Here is a 25,666-nt window from a genome sequence, read left to right as displayed (position 1 = left end):
AAGTGTAACTCATTATGTTTCGAATCAAACCCAAATATAACTCATTTCGTTATTTTCCACTACTTATTTGTACAATTTGTTATAAGCAATTGCTCTCACAAATGTTATGAAAAATGTGTTATAATTATGTTCTAACTAGTAATAAATTTGAAGCAGCTTTTGTTCATATGGTTTTGTTTCAATTATGTATAAATTTCTTTCATGAATTCAAAGTACTTCTAGCAAAAATGAAACAAAATTTGTTATTTGTAATAAATCTTGATATAATCGTGCTACAATATTGTTGTAATCCAGTGGTTGGTAGTAGATAAAATAACAAAAAATTCAATACATTTTCCTCTATACTAAACGAAATTGAAACAAAATATAATATAAATTAAACAAAAATGTAACTTATTATGTTTCAAATCAAACAAAAATATTACTCAGTTTGTCATTATTCATAACTTAATTATAACAAAATTTGTTATGTTTTTTACATGAATAAAAGCGCACATGTATAAGTAACTTCCCTCCGATTTTTTATCACGATTTGTTTCATAATTATGTTATAAATTTAAACAAATTTGAAATAGCCTTTGTTATTATAACTTATTTTGTTTTAATTATGTAAGGACATTGTTACAACTCAACGTGCAGGAACAAAAATGAAATGAAATTTGATATTTGTAACAAATCTTGATATAATTGTGATACAATTTTGTTTTAATCCACTGATTGCATTCTGTGCACGTGCTGCAGCCTTATGTGCAGGAGCCATAAGATCCAAGATAATCTCTACTGTAATCCTTACATCGATTTTTCCATGGGTTCCACAAGCGGTTACCCTGAGATTTCTCCAAGAAACAAATTTTGTTCGCTACCAGACCGTTTCCGATAGAACTCCAGAAATACCAGCAATTCCATCAGGAATATTGCCAGAAGTTCCTCCAGAGATTCCTCCATAGATTCCTCCAGTAAAATTTTAACTAGAATTTCTCCAGGAATTTCTTGAACGATTTCTCAGGAAATTTTTCAGATATTACTTCTGGGCCACTCAGGCTTCTTAGACACCCGTTTAGAATCACATAACAAGATTATGACATATTGTAACAAAAACTGTTGAATTAACAGAAGATCATATAACTTTGTCAAGATGGCTTTGTTCTCAACTTGTCACATTTTTTGTATCAGATTAATTATATGACATTTGTTATATTTTTTACATTGCATGTGTAAGTTGGTTGTAAATAACATCTAAAGTTATGAACAATAACAAAATTTGCAATAATGTTGTTTTGTTGTGACAGGTCGGTAACACGTTTTGTAATCATATTGGTATAATTTTAATAGCATTTGTTATATTCTATATTTATTTGGCGATAAATTTGTTATTTATTTATTTATTTATTTACACCGTCTTCGATATATCGTACAGACTGAATTTAGTATATAAAAGAAGTAAAATCAATTTCTTATTCTATTTAAAAATATGTTCTTCGTCGCGTCAAAATCAAATTTGTCTCCAACATCGTTGAATGCTCGCAAGCAAGAACTCAAGGAGCTGTTATAACCATAGTTAGTCCGATGATTTGGTATATACAGAAGAACAGCGTTCCGTAATCTTCTAGAAGGAGCATTGAAACTCAGCAGCTCCAGTAGTGCAGGGCAATCTATTCCCCCTTTGATCAGGTCGAATATGAACAAACGTTGCTGATTGGTACGTCTGGCTGACAAAGATTCCAATCTTATCAGCTGGCATCGTTCATGGTAGCTCGGAAAATTCCTTGCATCGTTCCACGGTAGCCTACTCAACGCAAACCTCAGGAATTTTTTCAGCACTCGTTCTATTGAAAGTATCTGCGTAACCTGAGATGGACACCAGACAGCAGAGGCATATTCTAAGATGCTCCACACCATTCCAACTACTAACGGTATATGTTTTATAACAACTGGTCTTATAATAAAATCATATAAGAGCAAAACTGTTATAATATTGTTTCTTCTATCTGGTCGGGGACTCTTCTGCTTCCAGGAATATTTCTACAAGGATTTATGCAGTGATGTCTTTAAGGCTTCCTCCAAGTTACAATACAACGATTTCTTCAAGCATTACTCTAGATATTTCTCCAGAATATTCTCGGGTAGTCTTCTCGAGGTTCTTCTACGAATTATTCCTGAGACTTCCTCCGGGATCGTTCCCGAAATTCTCCTGGAGAAATTCATCTAGGGATTCTACTATAAATAACTTCTTGAATTCCTTTAGGGATTCCTCAAAAGTTTACTTTAGGAATTCCCTCAGGCATACATCCAGGAAATCGCTACATGAATTCTTCTAAGGATTTTTTCAGGTAATCTTCCAGGAATTCCCATTCAAATTTCTTTAGAGACTCTGGAAAAACCTTAAAAAAACACCTTCACGTAAATGCTTCCAGTGGACCTTTTGTCTTTTGAAAGAAGCACCATACCAGACCACGGACTAGCATGCAATGCCCAATTTCACAATCGAAACACGTTCCTGACGAAAAGTATTCCTAACTGAAGCGGGAATCGAACCCACACTCCTTGGTCGATGCGGATAAATGCGTTGTAGTTCTAGAAAAAAAATAGAGTAATCCCTTGAAGAATCCCCGGTTGAATTTCTGGAAAAATGTCTGAAGTAATTCTTGCAAGAGCCAATCGAGGGATTTTTAGAAGAATTCTCTAGAGGAATCCATGAAAAAATCCCTGGAACATAAAATATGCTTTTTGGCTCCGCTGTTTATTTTTTTTACCGGCTTTTTTATAATAAAGACTGCGTAGACGAAAAGCATATTTCATTAAAATGTGCAATTGATTGTCTACCAGCCCATCCTTGGACAATTTCTAGAGGAAATCATTAAGAATTTTTTTTAAAGCAATCCTTCGTGATATTTCTGATGAAAAAGCTGAAGAAATCCCTGCAGGAATCGCTGTAGAGGTTTTACTAGAGAAATCCATGATTCCATGAAGAGATTTAACAAAAAAATCAATGTAAAGCATTTACTGGAGGTATTTGTAGAGATTTTCGTAAAATAATCTCTGAAGTAGTTCTTAGCATAATGTATCACTTAATTCCTGCAGGAATTCATAGGAGAATCACTGAAGGAATTTCAAGAAGAACTCTTAGAGGAATCCCTGTTGGTGGTTCAGAACGAGTCCCAGTCAGTCTGGAGAAATTATTAAAATAATTCATGTCGCGATTTTCCTTGTGGTAACTCTGGAATAGAGGGTCTTGTTTCCCAGACTCGAAAAAATCCCGGGATTTCCCGGCATCCCGGGACAAAAATTAAATGCTTCCAAAACGAATATAGAACGACCAGAGCGCGTATTGATGCTTTGTTTAGTCTTATAGAGTAGTTTCACAATACCCGAACCTGTTTTCGAAGGTTAAGTTAAATTATAATAGACAAAAACTATGCTGTCTTAGATTTCATTCATTTATTATAGTTATTTTAAACGAAAATCAATCGTGATGCATAAGGTATAGTATAGGTGATACCAATAACATTCAAATTTTATCATATCGTTTAAAATCTACACTCAAGATTATGCAACTTATTTACATTGTTGTGTCAAATGGAATGTTCGTGCTTTTAAATTGTTGGCAAGACAAACACAGGCATATTCGTCCTGGAAAATTGCAAGGTACACAGGGCGAACTAAAACGGGCACTGAAAGATAGAAAGGCATAAATGAAATTTTAATACGATGAATAATTCAAGCACCGAAGAGTTTATTGACAAATGGAACAAACCGTAGAGTAGATTGCTATAGTTTATTGAACATTACGTAACTAACGTACCAGCAAAAAAACAAATTCACGCATAAGTGGTCTTAAACCTCAATAAAAAACGCTTATTGAGTAAGCTAAATGCAATAACTAAAATATATTCTTATATCAACAGTCACAGGAAAAACATGCAGTTTGTTTTATACCATTATTCGAAAACAATACAACAGTATTTTCTAGTTCAACATGCCATTTCGGAAAATCCCGGGATTTTCGAAAATATCCCGGCATTCGGGATTTTTTAGATCCTCTACTCTGGGAGAATTCCTCCAAGAAATTCTTGAGGAATTTGTAAGTTGAGAAACACCTGTAAAAATTCCTGGAGTAATTTCGGGAGGAATCCAAGAAGAAATTTTCGGAATAATTCCTGGAAGCATCTTGAGAGGACTACTTGGAGATATCTTTGTATGTTTCCGTGGAGGATTCATCAGAGAAAATTCTGAAGAAATCACTAGATAAATATCTTGAGTAACCATTGAAACAAAATGTCCTAGTGTAACTCTTAGAGAAATTCCTGGGGGAAACCTTGAAGATATGAACATTAACATACTCTAACAATCCCTTCATAAAAAAAGTGTTGCCTTGAAGATTCTCTGCAAGAATCCTTGATTTTATAGAGGAACCTCTGAAAGAGTACCAGAAAAAGTCGCTTAAAAATTATTTAGAGAAATTCCGCAGCTTTCCTGAAAGAATTCCTGGAGCAGATCTTGGAGGATTTCTGAGAGAAACTCCTGGAAGAATCCCTGTAAAAAAATAACTTTAGTAATCACCTGAGACGAGACTCGCGAAGACGGTCTTCTTTTTCTGTGATTGCTGAGTTTTTTTCTTATTCCACTTTGTGTTTATATCAATTATGCGCATGCTGTTCAAATCCTCACATGAACTTCTCAGCAAAAAATGATTGAGTTTGCATCACATCGAATCATAGATAGCCGTTTGAGTGAAATTTCATGCCAGCAAACGTAGCAGCCATTAGAAATAATTAATCTTCTGCTTAGATTTATCAGCAACATTGGAAAAAACTGCTCCGCCGACTCAGGAATCCTAGGAAGAATTGCTTATCGAATCCCTGGAGAAACTCCAGGAGGAATTGCTAAGATATTCAGCCTATCAAGAGCCCTATCAAAACTGGTCTAAAATGTATCATGGAAAACAATATTTTTCCTGGAGCAATCTCTGACAAAAGCCCTAGTGAAGAAATTGCTGTAAGAATTACGGTAGAGATTATTCGTGAAGGAATTTTCGAAATAATTCCTGGAGAATTCTCTGGAAGAACCTCTGGAGATATTTAGAGAGTGATTCTTGAAGGAATATCTGAAGGTTTTCCTAAAAGGATGTCTGGTGCCCTATTTGAGCAGGTCTCAAAATTGCGATTGATGTCAAAAGTTATAATAGTTATTAGTTAGAATTATGTCGAATGATTTCGATTCCTTATGTTACTTTTTTTAACTAATTTGGTAATAACGGAAATAAAATTCAAGTATGATAACTTTATGCTTAAGAGACCCATATAGCCTCAGCGGTAAACGCGCAGCTTTTCAGTAAGATAAAACTAATGGGCATGGGTTCGATTCCCATCGGTCGAGGATCCTTTCGGGTTAGACATTTTTTCGACTTCCCAGGTATACTATATCATCATGCCTTGGCATATATACATAGGCAAAAATAGTCAGATGGCAAACCTCTCCGTTTATAAATGCTGAGAAGCAGGCTCTGTTCCACTAGGTGCGTAACGCCAGGTATATGGCATGGTGTCCATTTACATCTGGATGAAAAATCATGTATTTTGAGCCGTCGCATGATGGTACTATATGATGGTCTGAAAATGTCCACATCACACCCTAGCGGAACCGGTTCCGGAACTCTCCGAAATACCGGCCAAATCTAAATGTTGGTCCTCTTGGTGCTCTTGTAAATCGGAATGAAAAACCATGAAATTCGAACCGTCGTTATATACATGTGTATAAACTGCTGAATATGATATACGCCAGTTCCTTCTGAAACAGGTTCCAGGTTCCCTTGTGCCCTTGTGGCCAGAATGGCCATACTGACAAACAATTTCCAGGGTTCCATATCTTTCATATAAAGCTAAAAGAACCAAAATCGGTTCAAAAATGGATTTTTGAGAGCGTTTTAAAGTCATGGGTCATTTTTGACCCTTAATGCATAATGTGTAACTTTTTCTTAATGCATTAGGAAGGTTAAGCAAATGAATTGCCGTACAAGCTGGCAAACTTGCATGCAAGTTGCCTGAAATTGTCATTTTTTGCATTTTCATAAGTCAATATCTCAAAAACTAGATGTGCTATGATATTTCTGAAAACGGCAATGGATTCAGCAAGCCTTAATTAAGTGAATAGCAGTATTTTGGTGCTGGAGAAAAAAACGTGTTCCGCAGTGTTATTGGTGCCGTCCGGATTTTGATTCACCACGGTATTGTACGATTGTTACAACAGTGTTTGTAGATTATGTTATTTAACTTAACAAACGCTAACAGTTTGTACAGAGTGGCATGTATTACTGAACTTGATCATTGCAATTCCTTAATATCGTTTACATGTATAACTAATTTAATGTGATGTGAACTAATTACTGAAAACTTAGACGTGATTTTTGACAATCAGTGAATTATTTATTCTTTAACAACTTACTCGTTCTTTCCTTGAATAAGTTCATTTAAATCGAATGATTAATTTTCTTTTCAGAACCAGATATTCAAAAGCACATATATAGAAATCAGGATCTCTAGCAAGTTTCCAATATGTACTATAGAATGGAGTACTAAACATCGATTTATTTTATGTGTAGAGAATTTATATAGTTTGATCATTTATACGATAGAAAAAAGTACTAAATAGTAAAAACGATACAGGGATCGTCGAGTAGATGGTAACCGAGTTAAGTAGGATTCCATTTAATTCCAACTAGAAGTAATTGATAGTTTCAGTTTAAAACATGTGTTTGACTAAAATAAGCTGCACTTTGATGAAAATGTTTTGTAACCTGACAATTAAAAACAAATATTTTAAACAAAATATAAAAAAATGTATTTTTCACTGTCTGAACTTTTCAAACTTTTTTGTTTAGTATTTCACGTTAATTTTTTTATCGATTTTCTTCATATTTCCTCGATTAAAATCGAATAAATTGAAGTTTTACCACATATTCACAATTTTCTTTTCGACGTTTTGTCCCTTCGACGTTTTGTCTTTTCGACGTTTTGGCATTCGACATTTTGGTATTCGACGTTTTGTCCTTTCGACGTTTTGTCCTTTCAACGTTTTGGCATTCGACGTTTTGGCATTCGACATTTTGTCTTTCGACGTTTTGTCACCCAACCCTTTTTTATACGTGTTGGTGGAAAAATTGAATGTGGTTTGTGGATACTCAGTAGGGAATAGATTGTCAACTGCAGTTTTTTTGTGGATTTTTCGCGCGGTGCGAACATTTTGATGGGTAGTGCTAAGTTACGGCTAGAAGAGCGGCGGATTGCAGAGGAGTTCTAATCAGCAGCGCATGATTGCAATGCTTAAATATTAGGGTCAAATGGTTCAAAATGTCACTTTAAGGATTTGTGTCGTTTTCTCCTAATGAGATCCACATTTTAACGCCATTCAAAGTCCTAACAGTAACATTACAATATTTGTTAGCTACTATCATGAAAACATTTCCCAAATTTGAGTTTTTTACGGGTTTAAATCGTGTAGAAAAGTTGGTTGAAAGTGGGGGTGTAGCGAAGACAAATGTTATAGATGTCCAAAACTGGATACGCACTGGTAATCAAAATTCATACAACCATCTTTTTTGTATGATTACTTATTTTACTGACAGGATATAGTAATCACCCTGTATTTTTCAAATAAATTGAATGCAAAAACTTATAGGGCATCATCAGATAATCAAGATCGCCCAGTCTTCCGTTCTTTTAACCAGTTGTGTCTGAACTGTTGCGAAAATCCTGTTCAAGTTTGTTGTAGGAACTTGGTCTATTTTCTCCATACAAGGTTCCCCCTAGACTTGATGGATACTACTTTAGGCTAAGTAGCCCATCATTCGTGTTGGCAGCCATGTTGATATTGCAGCTCGCAATTTCAAAGTGATAGAACTCAGTCCTCCTAGTTAATATGGAAACGAAAATATCACTATAAGTGCTTATAGCAGAAAGTATGCTGATACTTTATCAGCTACATCACTGCACTGCCCATAACTGCATATTTGTCACATTCGACATTTTTGACAATTTCGAGTTAACACCGGGGAAAGTCGTAAAATGACAAATACTTTCGATCAACTTACTGAAATCTATGAGATTGTTCTAGAAAATTCGAAAAAAAATACCAAGTTGTTTTGTCACATTGGCAATTGTAACCGCATAACAGTCACATAGAGATTATACATGAACCTCGTAGTGCAGTGACAACGAAATTTCTATCAGAATAATTTTCTGACTATTCACCCAATATGTGAAATGTGTGAAATATCAGCCTCAAATAAGCACTTTTGAAATGCAATAGAATGCAAACTTGGTATCCCATTTACTCAATGCCTACTTTTGTCGAATGTTACTAACATGCAGTTATGGGCAGTGCAATTCTAACTGATTTTCTTTCATTGTGAAATGTAACCTGATTCAGCAACAATCATCAACGACGTGTATAAATTGCAATGACGGCCTACTTTGCCCTTAACTTTCACATTTGCTTCTGGGCATCTAAATGAGCAAATTCGAGGTGTATAACTTGAGATTTTTGCATTTCGATTTTTATTCATTTGAAAATGAGGTATCTTAGTAAAAATGCATTTTTGCGTTAAAAATTATAGAAATGGACCAAAAGCTATGTTATTTTTTACAAGTGGGTATACATAGCAACTACTATAATCTATGTTCTTCAATAATATTATGAAACCAGATTGTTTAAAATAGAGAATGAACTTCTTAATTTACTCTCCAACGAGTTCTCCATCGGAACCAATGTTGTATATGTGGTACCACACCTGAATCAGAGCTCGTCAACGAGTAAAATTTTCTGATACTAATGACTAGCCATAAGATTGGGCTATTCATTATCCCCCTTAACTAGTTAGATAACCTAATTTTACTCAATCCATCACTTGAGCTGGTATCGTCGGTGTTTATTTTTACAGCAAAAAACTGACTCCGACTTCTCGTATGGCAACATGTTGTCTCTGCAGATTCGCTCTTGCTACAAGCTGTTTGCGAAAATAATTAATTAGCAAATGACGACAAGCAATTTGCTACACCAACAGTAGCTTTTTCTGTCCCGGAGCTTTTCACACATGTCACTTCGTTTCGTACCTTTGATGGCATGATATGGTCGACACTCCTGCTCACTTTTGAGATGCTACCAACCGAGTGATGGTAGGTACCGGACAGCGCTTCCATTTTCGTCAGTTAATTGTGAATAAATATGTAATGTCAGTTAATTTGCAAAAGTGCCAGACATGCGAGTCGATCTACGTCTGGGTTTTGGTTTAAAATTTGTTGAAAGAAATTGACTTGTTTTCTACGAACATTGCATCGAAACTTTCCCATATGATTTATGAACTGTTCCAGTAAGTTTATTTATGTGTACAATGTACAGGTGACTTTAATTGGAAAAGGTGGAGAAAGGTAACTTTCCAGAATATGAGATTCTTCGGTTAGACGATGGCGAGGAAGGCGTTGGGAAGAGGGAAAAGGATCGTCATGAATGGATGAAGTTTTTCATTGTCAAACCATTTCATTGGGTAGTCGGTAAAATTTATCAAGGCACTTGAAGTGTAAATGTTACTGATTGTGTAAGAGTATGATTATAATTGTTTTTCCTGGTGAATTGTATGTACAAGTGCTACAGGATATACATTTGTCATGTCATAACTCTGGCTGTGATAAACAGAAAGTTTGCATTTCGTATTTTGCAATCACGAACCACTGAGTGAGTTTTGTCGCAAAAATTAGAAATAAAGAAATAGGATCGGTACTTACTCGAACTTTCCGTAATGGTTTTTGGACTGCCGGGCTCGATTTCGATCTCGGTATCGATGCAGACGGATGCTAAATCTTCGATGCCAACCGGCTCCAGCTGGTCGGAATCGATATTAGGAACTACGATTACGACATCACCTCGATCTTTAGATTGACCGCTGCTGTTTCCCACGTACTGCGGTGGTATGGAGCTGTAATGGAGAGATTTGATTATTGTAGCTAGGGCATTGTAAATTTTATATCTATGAAATTTGGCAAAACTGCGCATTCCATAAAATCAAGAAAAGCTCTTATTTATAAAGTAGATTTGATAGGGGAAATCAGGGTAAAACCGACACTGTGGGTAAGCTCGACACCCTTTGATTTTTCATGTTTTGAGCAGATTTTCATGCAGTTTCCACCACGCTGTATCTTAACTTGTGAAATGTTGTGTTTCGAATGACATTACAACTGACGCTACCAATAAACCTCCAAAATAAACAACAAAATCATGTTGGATAACATAGAAGCAATAGCAGTTGCAATATTTCGCTGTTATTCTTTAACTATTTCGCATGTGAAATTTTTAAAATGTCATTCTTTGTTCTGCGTCTACATCATCATTTACTATTATTACGTTCATACAACATTAATGAGAATTTAATTTTTCGTTTTTCGACAGCTGAAAACGCTATTGAAAAATAAATGTCCACTCGGGGTAAGATCGACACTTTCATTTGGGGTAAAATCGACACTTTTCTTTGCTTCATAATCTAACTTCAGGGAATCTTTCTAATCAGAAGACTATCTCTGTAGTTTATAGGAGTCTTTATTTTCGAATTCCAGTGAAGTTCACGGATGGCGAACTTGTTAACATGTAAAATACTCCAACCATTCGGCTAAGGAAGGCCCCGTGATCACTACCATGCAATTTTGTTCGCCTGGTCGCGATCACTGACTATGCACGTAACTTATCACGGCTGGGTGAATCTACCTCAAGGATACCTCGAAACGATTTTGCAAGATCCCTTCCAATTTGGAGTTGAAAACCAGAAATTTACTCATAGATCCGGGTAGGTAAGCTTTATGACGGGGGCCGCCGTGTTCGAAGAGGAACAAGAGGGGGGAAACACATGGGATTGGCTAAAACTGCCAAGCAGACCAGAATTAGTAACCTTTTGCTTTTGAAAAGAATGCGGTGAGTCATGAACAGATGGATTAACCGTAACATCTTCTAACAATGGAGTACCCGAGTGTACTGGAGGCACAGCTGAAGGAGATAAAGAAGAAGAAGGATCCATATCCTCACTATGTTGGGTTTTTAGAATTTGATTCATCTGACCCAAAACTAACTCATCGTCATATTACTAAGACTTCGTAAGAACAGGTTTTTGTGTAAAATCATTTAAATATGATCGAAAATAAATATACTGAACTATTGACAAATTCGTAGCTTACCTTAAAGTTACCCGCTTCTTAATCCTATGTCCCAGGTCGGAGTATCCGCGTTGCATTGGTGGACGTTTCTGCTGTATTGGCTCTTCGAATGTTTTCGCGATCGGTGAATTCGGCTCCGAAAATTGTTTATCTATTAAAATAGGTTTTGGCTGGCGTTGTAAATAAACAGATTTAAAGTAAAGAACTGAATGTTAGTAATGTGTTTTCATACAACAATAACAACAAGCTCAATTTGCAATTGAATTAACAAACTAGTACTCACTTTTAACGAACCACTAGAACTACTTGTCACAGACGTGATTACAGCCGCTGCTCCGCCCCCTTTCGGTGGCAACGATGGAAGGTTTGGATTGTTGGAATGTGATGTGTCAGGATGGAGTGGAAGTGATAAAAGGCGCTTCCGATCCTGCATGTATAACTCTATAAACGTATCTACCTTTGTCTCTATATCGTCAACCTGTACGAGTAGAATGATGGAAATGGATCGTGATTGGATTTCTGTGCGAAATAAACGCTTTGTGTATGGCGGAGGAACAAACTTACTTGTCTTTCAATTTTCACTACACGAGAAGCTAAGCTAATTTTCGATGCATACACATCTTTTGATTTTGATCCTTGTTTGCCAAGAATTTGGTCTAACCTGCAAGGTGGGAATTGGAAGGGATCGAATCCCGTCGAGAGAAGAAAAGAAAAGCGAACCATCAAATGGGTCGTCATTATTATTCAGTCGCCGTTTGGTTTTTTTTTCTTTGCACACAAGATTGTTATTGTGTTAGATTTAATTCAATTTTCGAGACTTGGCGGGCAACGGGAGCGACAGAGATTGTGCAAAAATTTTCCTTCGAAGCTAAGCAGCAATAAACATAATTGAAAAACTTCAAACAGATTACTTTCGCCTTCACGCTCGGATCCTTGTTTGTGCCACAGAAAAAAAAGAGGTCGGTGTACGTATGGTAGCAATCGCCACCAGCAGACATAACAAAGCTCTCGGCAAAAAGGGGTTTTAGCCAGCGAGATTGGATTTGAGTCGGAGAAGATACCTACTTTGTGGCGAGAATGAGGGATCACATAAACTTGTCAAACTGTTCACCTGTTTCGTTTGGTTGGATGGTCGAGGGGTTTCTTTTGAGTTGTGAGAGTTTCTGAAATGATATGTTGGTTTTCAAATTTGGGCCAAACACAATAAAGACATTTTATTCAAACAGGTTCTGTTCTGAGGATCCAACAGAGTGTCCAAAAATTTGACTTTGTTGTCAGAAAACTTGGGAACTCAATCCTCATACGATAGCTAAGTTACAAACATGCTTTTATTTAGGGGAATTCTATGAAATTACGTTTAAAGGCTGCCAGGTTGATTTTTGAAGGTTTTCCACATACTCCCAAAAATCATGTTATTTACGTATTTTGAGATGCATATAAAAGAAGTGAGCCGAATGACGTAAATTTGTGTCGAATGTTAAATACGTTAGTGTCTGATCCTGGAAATGTCGATCGTCCATCGTTTTCGTGTCCTTTAACATGTAAAATTACATTTTTTGTTTAATGTTCATCGTTCAATTCAAGGACATGTTTTTGCACCATTTCCAACTAAAAACGATAAACTTGATTGCTCAACAGCTAAATTTGTTCAATTTGAATTTTACTGGTTGTAAATATGAATTTCGTACTGCAGCCCACAGATGACTCAGACTGCTTGACCAACATTGACTCCGTCCGTTGGTGTTCATGTTGGTGCTATGTTTGGCCGTGAATGATGCTGCTTGACGAACCAATTTGACAATAAAACCGACAGTTTGTGAAACTGACATGGCAAATCGGTCAGTCATAATTGATTTAGCTCAAACCACAGGTGGGCGGAGCCAAATTATTTTTGACAAACTGATCGTACTGTCTGTAGGGATGTTGCACGAACATCGCCGTCAGCATGTAAAATTGAAATTGGTGTCCTAGCAAATGAGCGCTCATGATTTGTTTCTATATTTTTTACTACCGATTTCAAACATTTTTTTTACTCTGTTCCTTTAGCAAATCTACCAGCAGTTCTACCTGTGTTCAACAAGAAATTCCTCCAGGGATTGTACCAGGAATTTTTTCAAGAATTCCATCAAGAATTTTACCAGGCATGCCTCCAGGTAATGATGCAGAAATTTCTTTAGGAATTCTACCTTTATTCCTCCACGGATTTCATCGGTAATACTTACATGATTCGACCAGGGTTCCTCCAGAAATTTAATCAAGATGTTGTTCAGTGATCTAAGTATGAATTCCTGTAAGGATTCCTTTAGAAATTCTTCCCGAAAGTTCACCTGGAATTCCTGATGAGATTCCATCAGGTGTTCCTCATGGGATTCCATAAGGAATTCCTTTAGGGATTCCCTTAAAAGTTCTTCCAGAGAGTCAGCTCCAGTTTCCATCAAAAGTTATTGTAAGGATTTCATTCAGAGATTCCACCAGGAACTCCATCAAAATTTCCTCCAGGAATTCCATCAAAAGTTTTTACAGGGATGTCAGCAATAGTTCCTCTAGGGATTTAAACATGAGTTCGCCCAGGAATTCCATCAGGAGAAAGATTCTATCATGAATTCCACGTAGGATTCCATCAGGAATTCCTTCAAGGTTTCCATCACGAACTCCTCTAGGGATTCCATCGGAAGTTCCTCTAGGGATTCCATCAAGAATTATTCTGGGGATTTAATCAGAAGTTCTTCTAGGGATTCCATCAGAAGTTCCTTTAGGAATTCCAGCTAGATTTCCAAGGTTTCTTCGGAGATTCCACCCGGAATTCCTCCAGAGGATTTATTAGGAGTTCCTCTAATAATTCCATCGGGAGTTTTGTCTGAGATTACAACTCGAATTCCTCCAGGGGTTCGAACAGGAGCTCCTCTAGGGATTCCTCCCGGAATTTATCGCGTAGTATCTCTAAGGACTCTTGGGAATTATCAGGAATTCATGCAGCGATTTTACCAGAATTTTCTTATGAAGATTTCCAATGACTCTTTCAAGAGTTCCTCCTGCAATTTAAAAAAGGAATTCCTTCAGGGATTCCTCCAAGAATTTCTTCAGTATTTCTACCAGGAATTCCTTCAACAATTCCGCTAGGATTTTCTCTTAGGGTTCCAACCCCCTACATAAATCATCCAGGGAATTCTCTAAGGATTCCACCAGAGGTTATTCCATGACTTTTATTTAGAATTCGCACAGGTAATTCTTCAGGATTTTCATTAGGAAATTCTCCATGGATTTCAGTTGCAACTTGAACTAATTCTTGTTTGGAAGTGAATAAATACTTGCAAATTGTAATGAATGTTGAAAAACATTAAAATAAAAAAAAATATATTGTCAGTAAAAATAATGAAATTTTTTGAGCGTTTCGAAAAAAGTTTTCAAATAATAGTTTGTAAAATAATATCAACAGTATATTATTGCTTTCTTACACAAGAAATCATATATGTATTGGAAACACAGAAATTTGTTCCTTCTATTTTGGGATATTTTGCGTCGGTATATTCTATAACTCGATAATTCTATAAGTCGATGGTCCCTTGAATATCGAGTTATGGAGAGTCGACTGTAATTCAAAAATTTTACTGAAATTTCTTAAAATTTATTTAGGGTTATCAGAAATTTCTCCAGGGAATTAAACAAACAAATTTCAAAGAATTCACCAGATTTTTTTTTCTAAAAAAACATCTTTATTTCCGCGAGAGAATCTACCAGGAATTCCGGGAAGGATTGAATTAGAAATTCTTCCTTTCTATACTCTATGTATTCCATCAGAGATTCTAATTATATTTACTCAGAGGGTTAAACGAAGCATTTCTCTGAGAGCCTCCAGGTTGAATCCCTGAAGTATCCTTGAAGAGTTTTTTTTTGGCAAATTTCTGAAAAATTACATTTAGGAATTTCTTGAGAAATCCTTGGTGGAATCATCAAAGAAATCACTAAAGAAATTCCGAACTTTTAACGCAATCCCAGACAGAGTTTCATTAGGATTCTCTAAAATTATTCTTGGTGGATTCTTTGGAAAAATTCCTTCAAGAAATACTGGAAGGAATTGATGGATGAATTCGCTTAGGAATCATCGCAAGAATCTCTGGTAGATTCTTGAAGTAATTCCTGAAGAAATCCCAGGACGAATGCCTCGTAGGGATACCAGGAAGAATCTTTGAAGAAAACACTGGAAGAATTGGTGACAGAATTTATTGAAGATTCCCTAGAAGAATCTCCGGATGATTTTCAAGCGGAATTTCTAAAGAAATTTATGGAGAAAGCTTTGGTGAATTATTTGGAAATTTCCAAAAATTATCTCTGGAAGAACTTTTAACACAATCCCAAAAGGAGTTTCAACAGGATTCTCTAAAGTAATTCTTGGTGCATTCTTTGGAAAAAATTCTTCAAGAAATACTGGAAGGAATTGATGGATAAATTCCTTTAGGAATCCTCGGAGGAATTTCTGGTAGATTCTTGAAGTCATTCCTGAAGAAATTCCAGGACGAATGCCTCGTAGGAACCTTTTAGGGATACTTTAAAAAAAAAAACACTGGAAGAATTTGTGAATGATTTCCTAGAAGAATCCCCGGAAGATAACCTGGGGGAACCTCTAAAGAAATTCCTGGTGGAATTCCGTGGAGGAAGCTTTGGTGAATTTCATGTATTTCTGTAGCAATCTTTGAAGGAATTTGCTTGAGAAAATCGTGTAGGAATGTCTGAAGCAATTCCTGGAAGAATGTTTGAATTAGTAGCTGAAGGATTTTTTGGAGGAATTTGTGGAAGAATTCTCAGGGAAATCACTGGGAGACTTTTGATGGGAGGAATTCCTGGTAGAATTTTTAATGGAATTCCTGTAGTAATTTCTTGCGAGGTAATCCTTGAGTTAAGGAATTAGGCGTTCCTTGAGAAACTCCGGATGTGTTTCTGGAGGAACTGCGAAGGCGTTTCCAGATGAACTTTGGGATAATTGCTTGATGAATTTCGGAGAAATTCCTGGAGAAACTAAAAAGGAAATTCAAAGGAATCTCCGAAGAAGCTCCGGAGGAACATTCCAGGAGTTACTGGATGAAATTCAGAGGAATCGTTATAGAAACTGAACAGGATTTTCTGAAAAAGCTCTGGAAGAATTTCCGTTGAAAATCCGGAGGAAGTTCCGAGATCTGTTTGAAATCCAGAGGAATTGCCGGAAGAAATCCGGAAGAATTTCTGGAAGGACTTAAAAAAATCCTGGAGGAACTCCGGAAGAATTTCACGTGCAACTCTGTAGGATTCCCCGGAGGATCTCTTGAGACATGGAACAAAGGAAGAAATGCGAAGGAATTCCTAGTGGAGCTCCAAAAGAATTCCCGGAGGAATTTTTGGGAAAAGGGAGGAATTTATCTGGATGCATGTCAGGAGGATTTTCCTGAAGGTAATCTTCGGCCCCGGAGGAAATCCTTGTAAAAACCTTAAAAGAAGTTCTTGGGAGAAATCCCCGTTTTAATTGGTGGAGAAAATTCCTGGAGGAAATTCTGGAAGGAATCCCCAGAGCAATTTCTGGATGAAATCCACGGATGAATGCCTGGAGCATATCCCCAGAGGAATTCCCGGAGGAATTACCCGTTGCAATTTTGGGGGAAAATCCCAGGATGAATTCCTGGAGCAAATTATCAGAGGATTTCTAGCTCGAATGAATTTATGGAGAAAGAAATGTTGTAAGAAATCCCCGAATAAAAAAAAATATGGAAAAAATCGCCGGAGGAATCCCTGGCGGAAATCCCCGCATTAATTCTTGAAGCAAATTCTCGGAGGAGTTCTTGGAGGAAATCTGAGGAGAAATTTCTGAAAGAAATCCCCGTATGATTCACTGGAATTTCTGAAGGTAATCTACGGAAGAATTTCTGGAAGAAATCTTCAGTGGAACTGCTGTTGGAAATCCCCTGAGATGCTCGTGGAGGAAATCCCCGGAGGAATTCGTGGAGCAAATTTGCCGGAGGAATTCCTGGAGAAAATCCCCGGAGGAGTTCTTGATGGATATCGCCGGAAGAATTCTTGAAATCTCCGGAGGAACCCCCGGTGGAATTCCTGGAGAAATTCTCGGAGAAATTCCTGGAGAAAATTCCCTGATAAATTCCTGGTTTAAATCACAAGAAAAAATCCTGGAGGTTACCTCTGGATAAATTCCTTCGAAAGAATTTCATGAGAAAATCTCCGGAGGATTTTCTTAATGATTTCTGAATGAAACCTCAAGAACTCCTAGACGAAATCCCCGTAATAAGTAATATTGCAAATCCCCTGAGGAATTCCTGTAGAATATAATCGGAGGAGTTTTTGGGAGAAATCCCCGAAGGAATTCTTGGAAAAAATCTCTGGTGCAAATCCCCAGTGAAATCTTAGAGTCCATTCTCGGATAAATTCACTGAAAAAATCCCCGAAGGAATTCCTGTTGGAAATCCCCTAAGGAATTCCTGGAAGAAAATCCTCTAAGGAATTTAAAGAGGAAATCGCCGGAGAAATTCCTGCAGCATGTTTTGAAAATTCTTCTCATTCCTTTGAAATTCCAAACTGCTTTCCTTCGTTTCCCGAATGTTTCCGAAATCGTTAGCTTTCTTTCGGCATCCTTTGCTTTCCCTCGTCCCTGCCTAAATCACTCTCAACTTTTGCACCTTCATCTGTTTCAGGGAGAAAAATCCAAACATTTGGAACAGCTCAAATTTTGGTCCGAATCCGCCAAAAAATGGATCCGGCAGTTAGCCTGTTCCAAAAAATAGACTATAGAATAAAATACTAGTATGAAATAAAATTGGTGCAAGCTCTTACAAGGTCTAAAAATTTGGACCGCCGGTGAAGTTGCCCTAAGAAGGTGACATATGCGTGAAACAAGATTTTAAAATCTTCATTTTTGGAAGTGTATCGATCATCATCAAGATCTAGTTATCATCAAAAACAAATAATTTTGTCATTCTTGTAAATATTAGCCGTCATGTTTCATTGGGACAATAAAAAATCTCATATGGTTCCCACTATTGTCATAATTGGCTAAATTAGCACTCTTATCCTACCCCTAAACAGAGATTTTAAAATTTCAATTAGAGCTTCCAGAAACTTTACCAGCCATGAACGTTTTGCATGCTTGGAAGTTCCGATATATTTTTATTTAACTTTTAACAATCGCATTTGGTTTGAATGATTTGAGATAAGTTTTTATGCCTTTAGGAGATGCCCAGACAACCAGAAGTCGCATAACAGTTTACGAACAAAGTCGTTTATTTACACAAATTTCATCACACCCGCACAACATGGTGGATGATATCGTTTGATCGATGAGTTTCCTCGCATAAAACGCTATTTTATGAGTTCATACGTACATTTCGTTTCGTCCCGTATACTCGTACAAAGTAAGTCGGATCAATCCGTAGCAGCTGTCAAATCAATTTTGTTATCATAAATTAAGTCGCATAAGAGTACAAACTAGTTCGCAATAAAATTTACACACTCGCATTACATGTTAGTTTTAATCATATAAAATATGCACGTATATCGCCTCCACTTTTGTACGCATAAGGCTTTTTCGCAACATCTTATATGTGAAACTTTGCGCATTTAAGCATCACATAACGCAAAAGGTGATTTCGTTATATGTACATTCTGGTTGTCTGGGTGAGGTTTAAAAGAAACTTCACTCCAAAAGACTTTAACCTCGGAGCAAAACAAATCAAAAATATCAAGTTTTGATAAAATTAATATCACAATATGTCATTCGATGAGAAAACTTCAGTAAGTTTGGTGATACCGCTGCAGTTACTATCTTCATGAAAGCTCACGTTCCATAAAAGTTTCTAACTACGTCATTGCTTCTCACTACGGATTATACTCAACCGTACAGCAAAATGTGACGTGAAGCAATCAATCGTTAGATAACTGCATCGGAAACTTGTGTAATGATGTTGTCAAAAAGTTGAGAACCTTTGCCAGCTGCAAGTCCTCAGTTGGGGAAAACAACAATCATTCACCAGGACCAATACCGAAGGATTGGAATTGCAAAAAAAAAACTGAATGGAATTGTTTTCGAGCATGCTTTCTCCTGTGCACCCGAACAAAAAACGCAATGTCCTATTTCACTTTAGTATGATTGGACGTAGAAATTAACAAATATGTCGTTATCTTATCAAAATTTTTATTTGGATTGTTTATGTGTTTCAATGCTAAATTTGTGTGCTTAGGATTTTTCTATTAAACTGTATTTCAAATCCCTTATTACATTTTTCACCTGATGCCATTTAGAGTGCACAACGTGAACCCAGCAGTCCTGTTGGATGTGGTATCCGTATCCGAAGCTTTTTCCTAACTCTATTGGCGGAGATTATATACCAAAGGGAAAAGGCGAAAGTACATTCTCTGTTTGAAGCTTTCCGTGACGGTTCCGTTTTGCAGGTTCATCTCATTCGTTCCCGTTCGTTGCTCAGGCACTGGGGATGGTTACTTTACTGTTTTTTTTGTCAGTTCATAAACCCGCAGAGGTTAGTAAATATAGTCTGTTTGAAGTGCGATAACCGTAATAAAAAAGTAGCATGCAATAGTCACAAGCGAAATAAAAAAAACGGTACAGGCAGTAAAACACGCGGGAAACAATTCGACATGCGAGAAAGAAAAAACCTTCAAGAAAATTAGATGTTGTTCATGCAGCAGAAACGAAAGTGTCGTGACGAAAGCCAAAGCTAGAAGCGATTTCAGTAGTTGCAATTTTAGCGTAAGAAATCGGAAAACGGTTCCAATTACGGCGATTGTGAACTTTGCAGTTAACAATTTTCCTAGTTTTCCAGCTCATTGAAAAGTCAGACCGTCGTGAGAATGGGATCGCTCGGTGCCGGTAGGCGAAAATTGTTTCTCCATATTTTCGGATTAATAGATACAATTTTGCTGGTAGAGGGATGACATTCGGTAGGTGGTACGAGGTGAACGATTATCCGTTCTTGTTTGTTTCGTTCGTAGGACGGGTGACGGTTGGGTATTGCAGCGTGATGTAGCACAATTCAAATAGCACATAATTACGTTTTGTCTGTTGCTGCATTGTGATGTTAATAATTTGCTGTCATGTGAACCGGTATGGTCAATATTTGGGTTGGGGAGATTGTCACGGGGAAGCGAAATTCAATTTAAATGACGAGTGCTGCGGCGAAGTAATTGGCATAGCCCAGGGCACGGTATAGTAAAACAATTATTTCGCTTCTTACTGTTAATTGGTTGGATTTAATCAGTTTTCTGGAATATAAATTTAACCAACGTGTATCGTCCTGACTGCTGCTCAGCGTAGTTTTCTGTTTCTATGTGCATAGTTATTACCTTTAACTTTTCTTTGTCAATCAAATTATTTTTGAAATTTTCTCGTCTTAGAGTAGAGTATCCTCATGCTTCTTCTTCTTCTTGACATTACGTCCCCACTAGGACAGAGCCTGCTTCTCAGCTTAGAGTTCAATTAGCTTTTTCACAGTAATTAACTGAGAGCCTTCTTTGCCAATGTTGCCAGTTTCACATTCGTATATCGTGTGGCTGGTACGATAATACGCTAGTCTATGCCCAGGAAATTTCCATTACGAAAAGATCCTGGACCGACCGGGAATCAAACCCAGACACCTTCAGCAAGGCTTTGCTTTGTAGCCGCGGACTTTTACCAGTCGGCTAAGGAAGGCCTCTTAGTATCCTCATGCATGTAATACAAAACACACATACAAAAAATTAACAATTGAGACAAAATCTCTCAATTAAAAGCTGTGAAAATGCTATGATCATGTGAACACAAACAGGAAAACGTAACGCAAGAGATAAGAAGGTAATAAATGGCAAACACTGTTGTGGAGTTGACGAACTTTTCAATCCGAAGAGATTCTAGACTGGTCCGGCAATTTAATTTGTCTCCTTCAGCCCGTCTTGTAGAATAGTTGTGCTCCAACTGAATAATTCTATAAACTAATATATGGGCCTTACCGATCAGTGGATTGCAACAAAATTGTATCACAATTATACAGCCATTCCATGAAAAACCGATCTAGTGGGTCACCGAATTCCGTGAAAATTTGCTATTTTGTTCCTTATCCGAAATGAGAATACACTGGATACACGTGTTTTTGGAATTTTTTCATTAGGGTGACCATTTCCAGAATCAGGTGACCAGAAAAATCGCGATCTTGCAAAATTTTTATTTTTAAACAAATTATAACTTTTGAACCGCTTGACCGATTTTAAATTTTCTTGGACGAAATGAAAACTAAAGAAAGAAAAATATAAAATTTCACAAAAATTGTTTTAACATGAAAAAATAATAAAAAAAAAAATCCTTTTTTCTTGTTTTGAAGGCCTTGGGTCCAAAGGGACTGTTCTCATTTTTTCTTGAAAGTTCAATTGTATGTTTACTGTCAAATTTTCAACGATGTATGTTTTTTTAGTTTTTGTGATATATTTGTTTGAAAATAAAAATCAGTAATTTTTATCGGTACACACTGTAGGCCTCAGCGCAATAGATTTTTTATTTTAAAAAAAATCATAACTTTTGAACCGGGTTGGTAAATTGCTGGGCATGGCGTACCATTGGTACCTCGCGTACCTAAAGGGATAAAATAGACCCCTCTGTGCGGTCTTTAGCCTCCTGTCCAGCAACTCCTAACCCTACCTCCTCGCGGTACTGGCCGGGGTACGAGTAACCTTAGGGAAGATCGGTTAACCAAACCCAGGTGGGAACTTTGGTCGTATGCTGACAGGGAAGGGGTGGTTTGCGTTTGCTTTTGCATCTGCAAACCTGGCGCGTCTATACTCCATGTTAGGGGCGGCTTACAACAGCGTCTGTTCCCCATGCCAGGGCCGGCTGATCATCGTCCAAGTGACAGAGAAGGACTCTAAGCTAAACTGTGCACTATGGTCCTCCGAACATTTAGGGGGAATGGTCCTCCGGAAATCTAGGGGGTTGGCCAGCCGTAAAAAAAAACAAGCAACGAATAATCAACGAGAGAATACTAACCGGGACAATCAGCGAAGACCACAGCGACGTAAAGGGACTAGCGATTGGAAGCTCGGTACGTGGAACTGCAATTCTCTCAATTTCGTCGGGAGCACTCGCCGACGCGCTGAAGGACCGTGGATTCGGCATCGTAGCGTTGAAGGAAGTGTGTTGGAAGGGATCAATGGTGCGAACGTTCAGAGGTAACCATACCATCTACCAGAGCTGCGGCAACACACACGAGCTGGGAACAGCTTTTATAGTGATGGGTGATATGCACAGGCGCGTGATCGGGTGGTGGCCGATCAATGAGAGAATGTGCAAGTTGAGCTCAAAGGCCGGTTCTTCAACTTATTTCATCAACTCAAGACTTTACGAAAAACATTTCCAGCGGCACGCTCATAGGCAGAGCCTAATTTCAATCTGCAGTTATCGCACATTTATTTATCAAATTTTATCAATATTTTTCTATTCAAAAAGTAATATAATTAACTTAAAGTTTCTGAAACGTTTTTGTGAATGCTCTGATTTTTACTTTGTAAACCAGACCAATATTATCAAAAATTCATTTTCAGTGCAAAACACGACTTCAATGGACATTTCATCACATATCATAGCAATTCATTTTTATAATTTATCAAACAAGCTATTTTACGTTAGTATAATACTACCACATTACAATGAAATACTAAAACATTGGATTATCCTACATTCAGTAAAATTATACAAAAGAAATGAAAAAGTGTATGAGAATATATTGACCACCCTAGTAACACACATGTTATAATTGAGGCAGAATAACTCTTATATGACCAGATCTGGTCATATAAGAGTTATTCTGCATCTATTATAACATGTGTGCTACTCGGGCACGGTGTACAACCTGAATGAGGTATGAATGAGCCCTGCATAAGAGGTAAAATACCTCAAATAATATCTCAAGCATATTCTACGAGCACCAAACTGATAATTAGATTAGGTATTGTAATACCTCAATAATACTTGATGGATTTTCATATAAAAGTGAAATTTTTCAATAGTAGTTCATTACCTGCGGCAGACCTCAATAGCTGTTCAATACCTCAATAAAGTATTTCTAATTGTTTCAAAGATTTTTTTCAATACCATTATAATACCAAATTGAAGTATTGACAACTGAACAATACCTAATTTTGGTATGATACCAAAATATGGTATGCATAAGTTATTGAGGAGTTATTTGTTCCTCCTCGGGAAAGTACATGCTAGCTAGTGGGGCCGAGCGCGACAGGGCTCGCCTAGGTAACAGTGTTACGATAGACAGGGATACGTTCGAGGTGGTCGACGAGTTCGTATACCTCGGATCCTTGCTAACCGCTGACAATAATGTTAGCCATGAAATACGGAGGCGCATCATCAGTGGAAGTCGGGCCTACTATGGCCTCCACAAGAAGCTGCGGTCAAAAAAGATTCACACCCGCAACAAATGTACCATGTACAAAACGCTCATAAGGCCGGTAGTCCTCTACGGGCATGAAACGTGGACGCTGCTCGAGGAGGACTTGCAAGCACTTGGAGTCTTCGAACGTCAGGTGCTTAGGACGATCTTTGGCGGTGTGCAAGAAAACTGTGTGTTATGGCGAAGGATGAACCACGAGCTCGCCCAACTCTACGGCGAACCCAGTATCCAGAAGGTGGCCAAAGCTGGAAGGATACGATAGGCAGGGCATGTTGCAATGTTGTTTTTTTCTGAAAAGTTGTAATCTTAAGCTTCTATTTAATGAAAATAGATTGAAAATCGGTTGAGCTGTTCAAAATTTATGATTTTTTAAAAACTAAAAATCTAATGCACTGAGACCTACAGTGTGTGCCGATAAAAAATGAATTATTATCATTATGAAATATATCTCAAAAACTAAACAACATATATCGCTGAAAATTTGACAGTTAAGGTAAAATTCTGAACTTTCAAGAAAAAATTAGAACGGCAATAGTCCCTTTTGTCCCAAGTCCTTCAAAACACGAAAAAAACGGAAAATTTTGATGTTTTTTTTTATGTAAAAATAAAACAATTTTTGTGAAATTTTTATATTTATTTTGAAAAGTCAAAATCTTTACCTTTCATTTCGTCCAAGAAAATTAGAAATCGGTCAAGTGGGTCAAAATTTATAATATTTCGTCCAAGAAAATTTAAAATCGGTCAAGCAGTTCTATAAAATAAAAAATTTGGCAAAGTCACGATTTTTCTGGTCACCCTGTTTTGGAAATGGTCATCCTAATCAAAAAATCCAAAAACACGTGTATCTTTATTTCGGATAGCGAACAAAATAGTAAATCGGTTTTTCATGGAATGGCTGTATAGATACTATTGACTTATCATACAGAAATCTGAAGATTCCATAATATTTTCTGCATTTTTGTCAACTTTTCCTTAAGCTGGTCAAACTGCCCCACTATTAAGTATTGCATACTTTGTGTATACAATTTATACATACCATACCATTACACATTGTGGGTCTCAAGAAATGCTTCAAGGGGATTTAGTCTGTCATTGAAACAATTATTATTTTTTACCGTATCTTTTGGCGTGCAAAACCATAGTTTTAAACTAATTGGCCTTGCCTTATCACAAATATGTTTTGTATTATTTCTAGCACCATTCCTTGATTAATTGGATGAAGTTAACACCCTTTTTATTTCAGGTAAGCTTATTGTGATACACGCAACTCAAACAGGTGTTGCTCTTAGCTTGTCCAAGCCAGTTATTATTCGACCGAACCCACATTCACCGAAGTCATTTAATTTACCATTATAATTAAAACACATTTTTCATCACGCACGACTACCGACGACGTCGTCTCATTTTGAGCACGCAGCTGACTTTTCAATGAACCTATCCCGAGAGAATCGGGACCCGTACCCTCTGTCTCAGTATCCTTGTCCTCTGACAGACAGGGAGTTCAGTAGGTATCTGCAGCAGGAGAAATTGTTTATGCGAAATGCAGCAAAAGCAGGATCTACACACCTTTTGTCCCATGTCGATGTAGTTTAGGGTGGTTTAAATTACAGTAAGTTTAAAAATCCAATCTCCTATGACTTCTTTACACTACTTATGTTTTTTTTCTATTTCGCTACAATAATATCCATAGAACCCTACAACGTCGCTTAAATTACACAGAACTCTATGTTTATCGCAATGATTAGAAGGAAGATTCGGGAGATTGGATCTTCAAACTTTTTTTTTTGTATTTCAAACCACCCTCATGTAGCTATCATATTTGCATGCAGCTCATTCAGGTTATTGCTGTCACAGGCATACCAGGAGAAGATGAGTTACCTATACGAACATCCTAACATCAGGCTCTAGCAGATAACGTGCTATACTAAATACACTACCATGCGATGCACATAATGCACTACACGCTAGAAAGCTATACTATAGGGCAGTTTTCTGTACAACCTATGCGAACTGGGATGCTATACATCGATGATGCACAATCGATTCCTTTTTCAC

General features: G+C 37.1%; 1 protein-coding gene across 3 annotated transcripts in view; it reads right to left on the bottom strand.

Moving 5' to 3' along the window:
- LOC5563832 (potassium voltage-gated channel subfamily KQT member 1) overlaps positions 1–25,666 on the bottom strand; it is a 435,691-nt gene that overhangs the window by 28,721 nt on the left and 381,304 nt on the right. For all 3 annotated transcript variants that reach the window (XM_021842610.1, XM_021842612.1, XM_021842611.1), the window contains 4 exons: positions 11,757–11,853; positions 11,476–11,670; positions 11,214–11,362; positions 9,777–9,967 (listed from right to left, as the gene is read on the bottom strand). In XM_021842610.1, the coding sequence (XP_021698302.1) occupies positions 9,777–9,967; positions 11,214–11,362; positions 11,476–11,670; positions 11,757–11,853 (632 nt within the window). The remainder of the gene's footprint in view (positions 1–9,776; positions 9,968–11,213; positions 11,363–11,475; positions 11,671–11,756; positions 11,854–25,666) is intronic.

Source organism: Aedes aegypti, chromosome 2 (genome assembly GCF_002204515.2).
Source record: "Aedes aegypti strain LVP_AGWG chromosome 2, AaegL5.0 Primary Assembly, whole genome shotgun sequence".
Taxonomy (NCBI): domain Eukaryota; kingdom Metazoa; phylum Arthropoda; class Insecta; order Diptera; family Culicidae; genus Aedes; species Aedes aegypti.
Note: the sequence above shows the minus strand (reverse complement) of the source record. Positions and strands in the feature narration are given on the sequence as shown.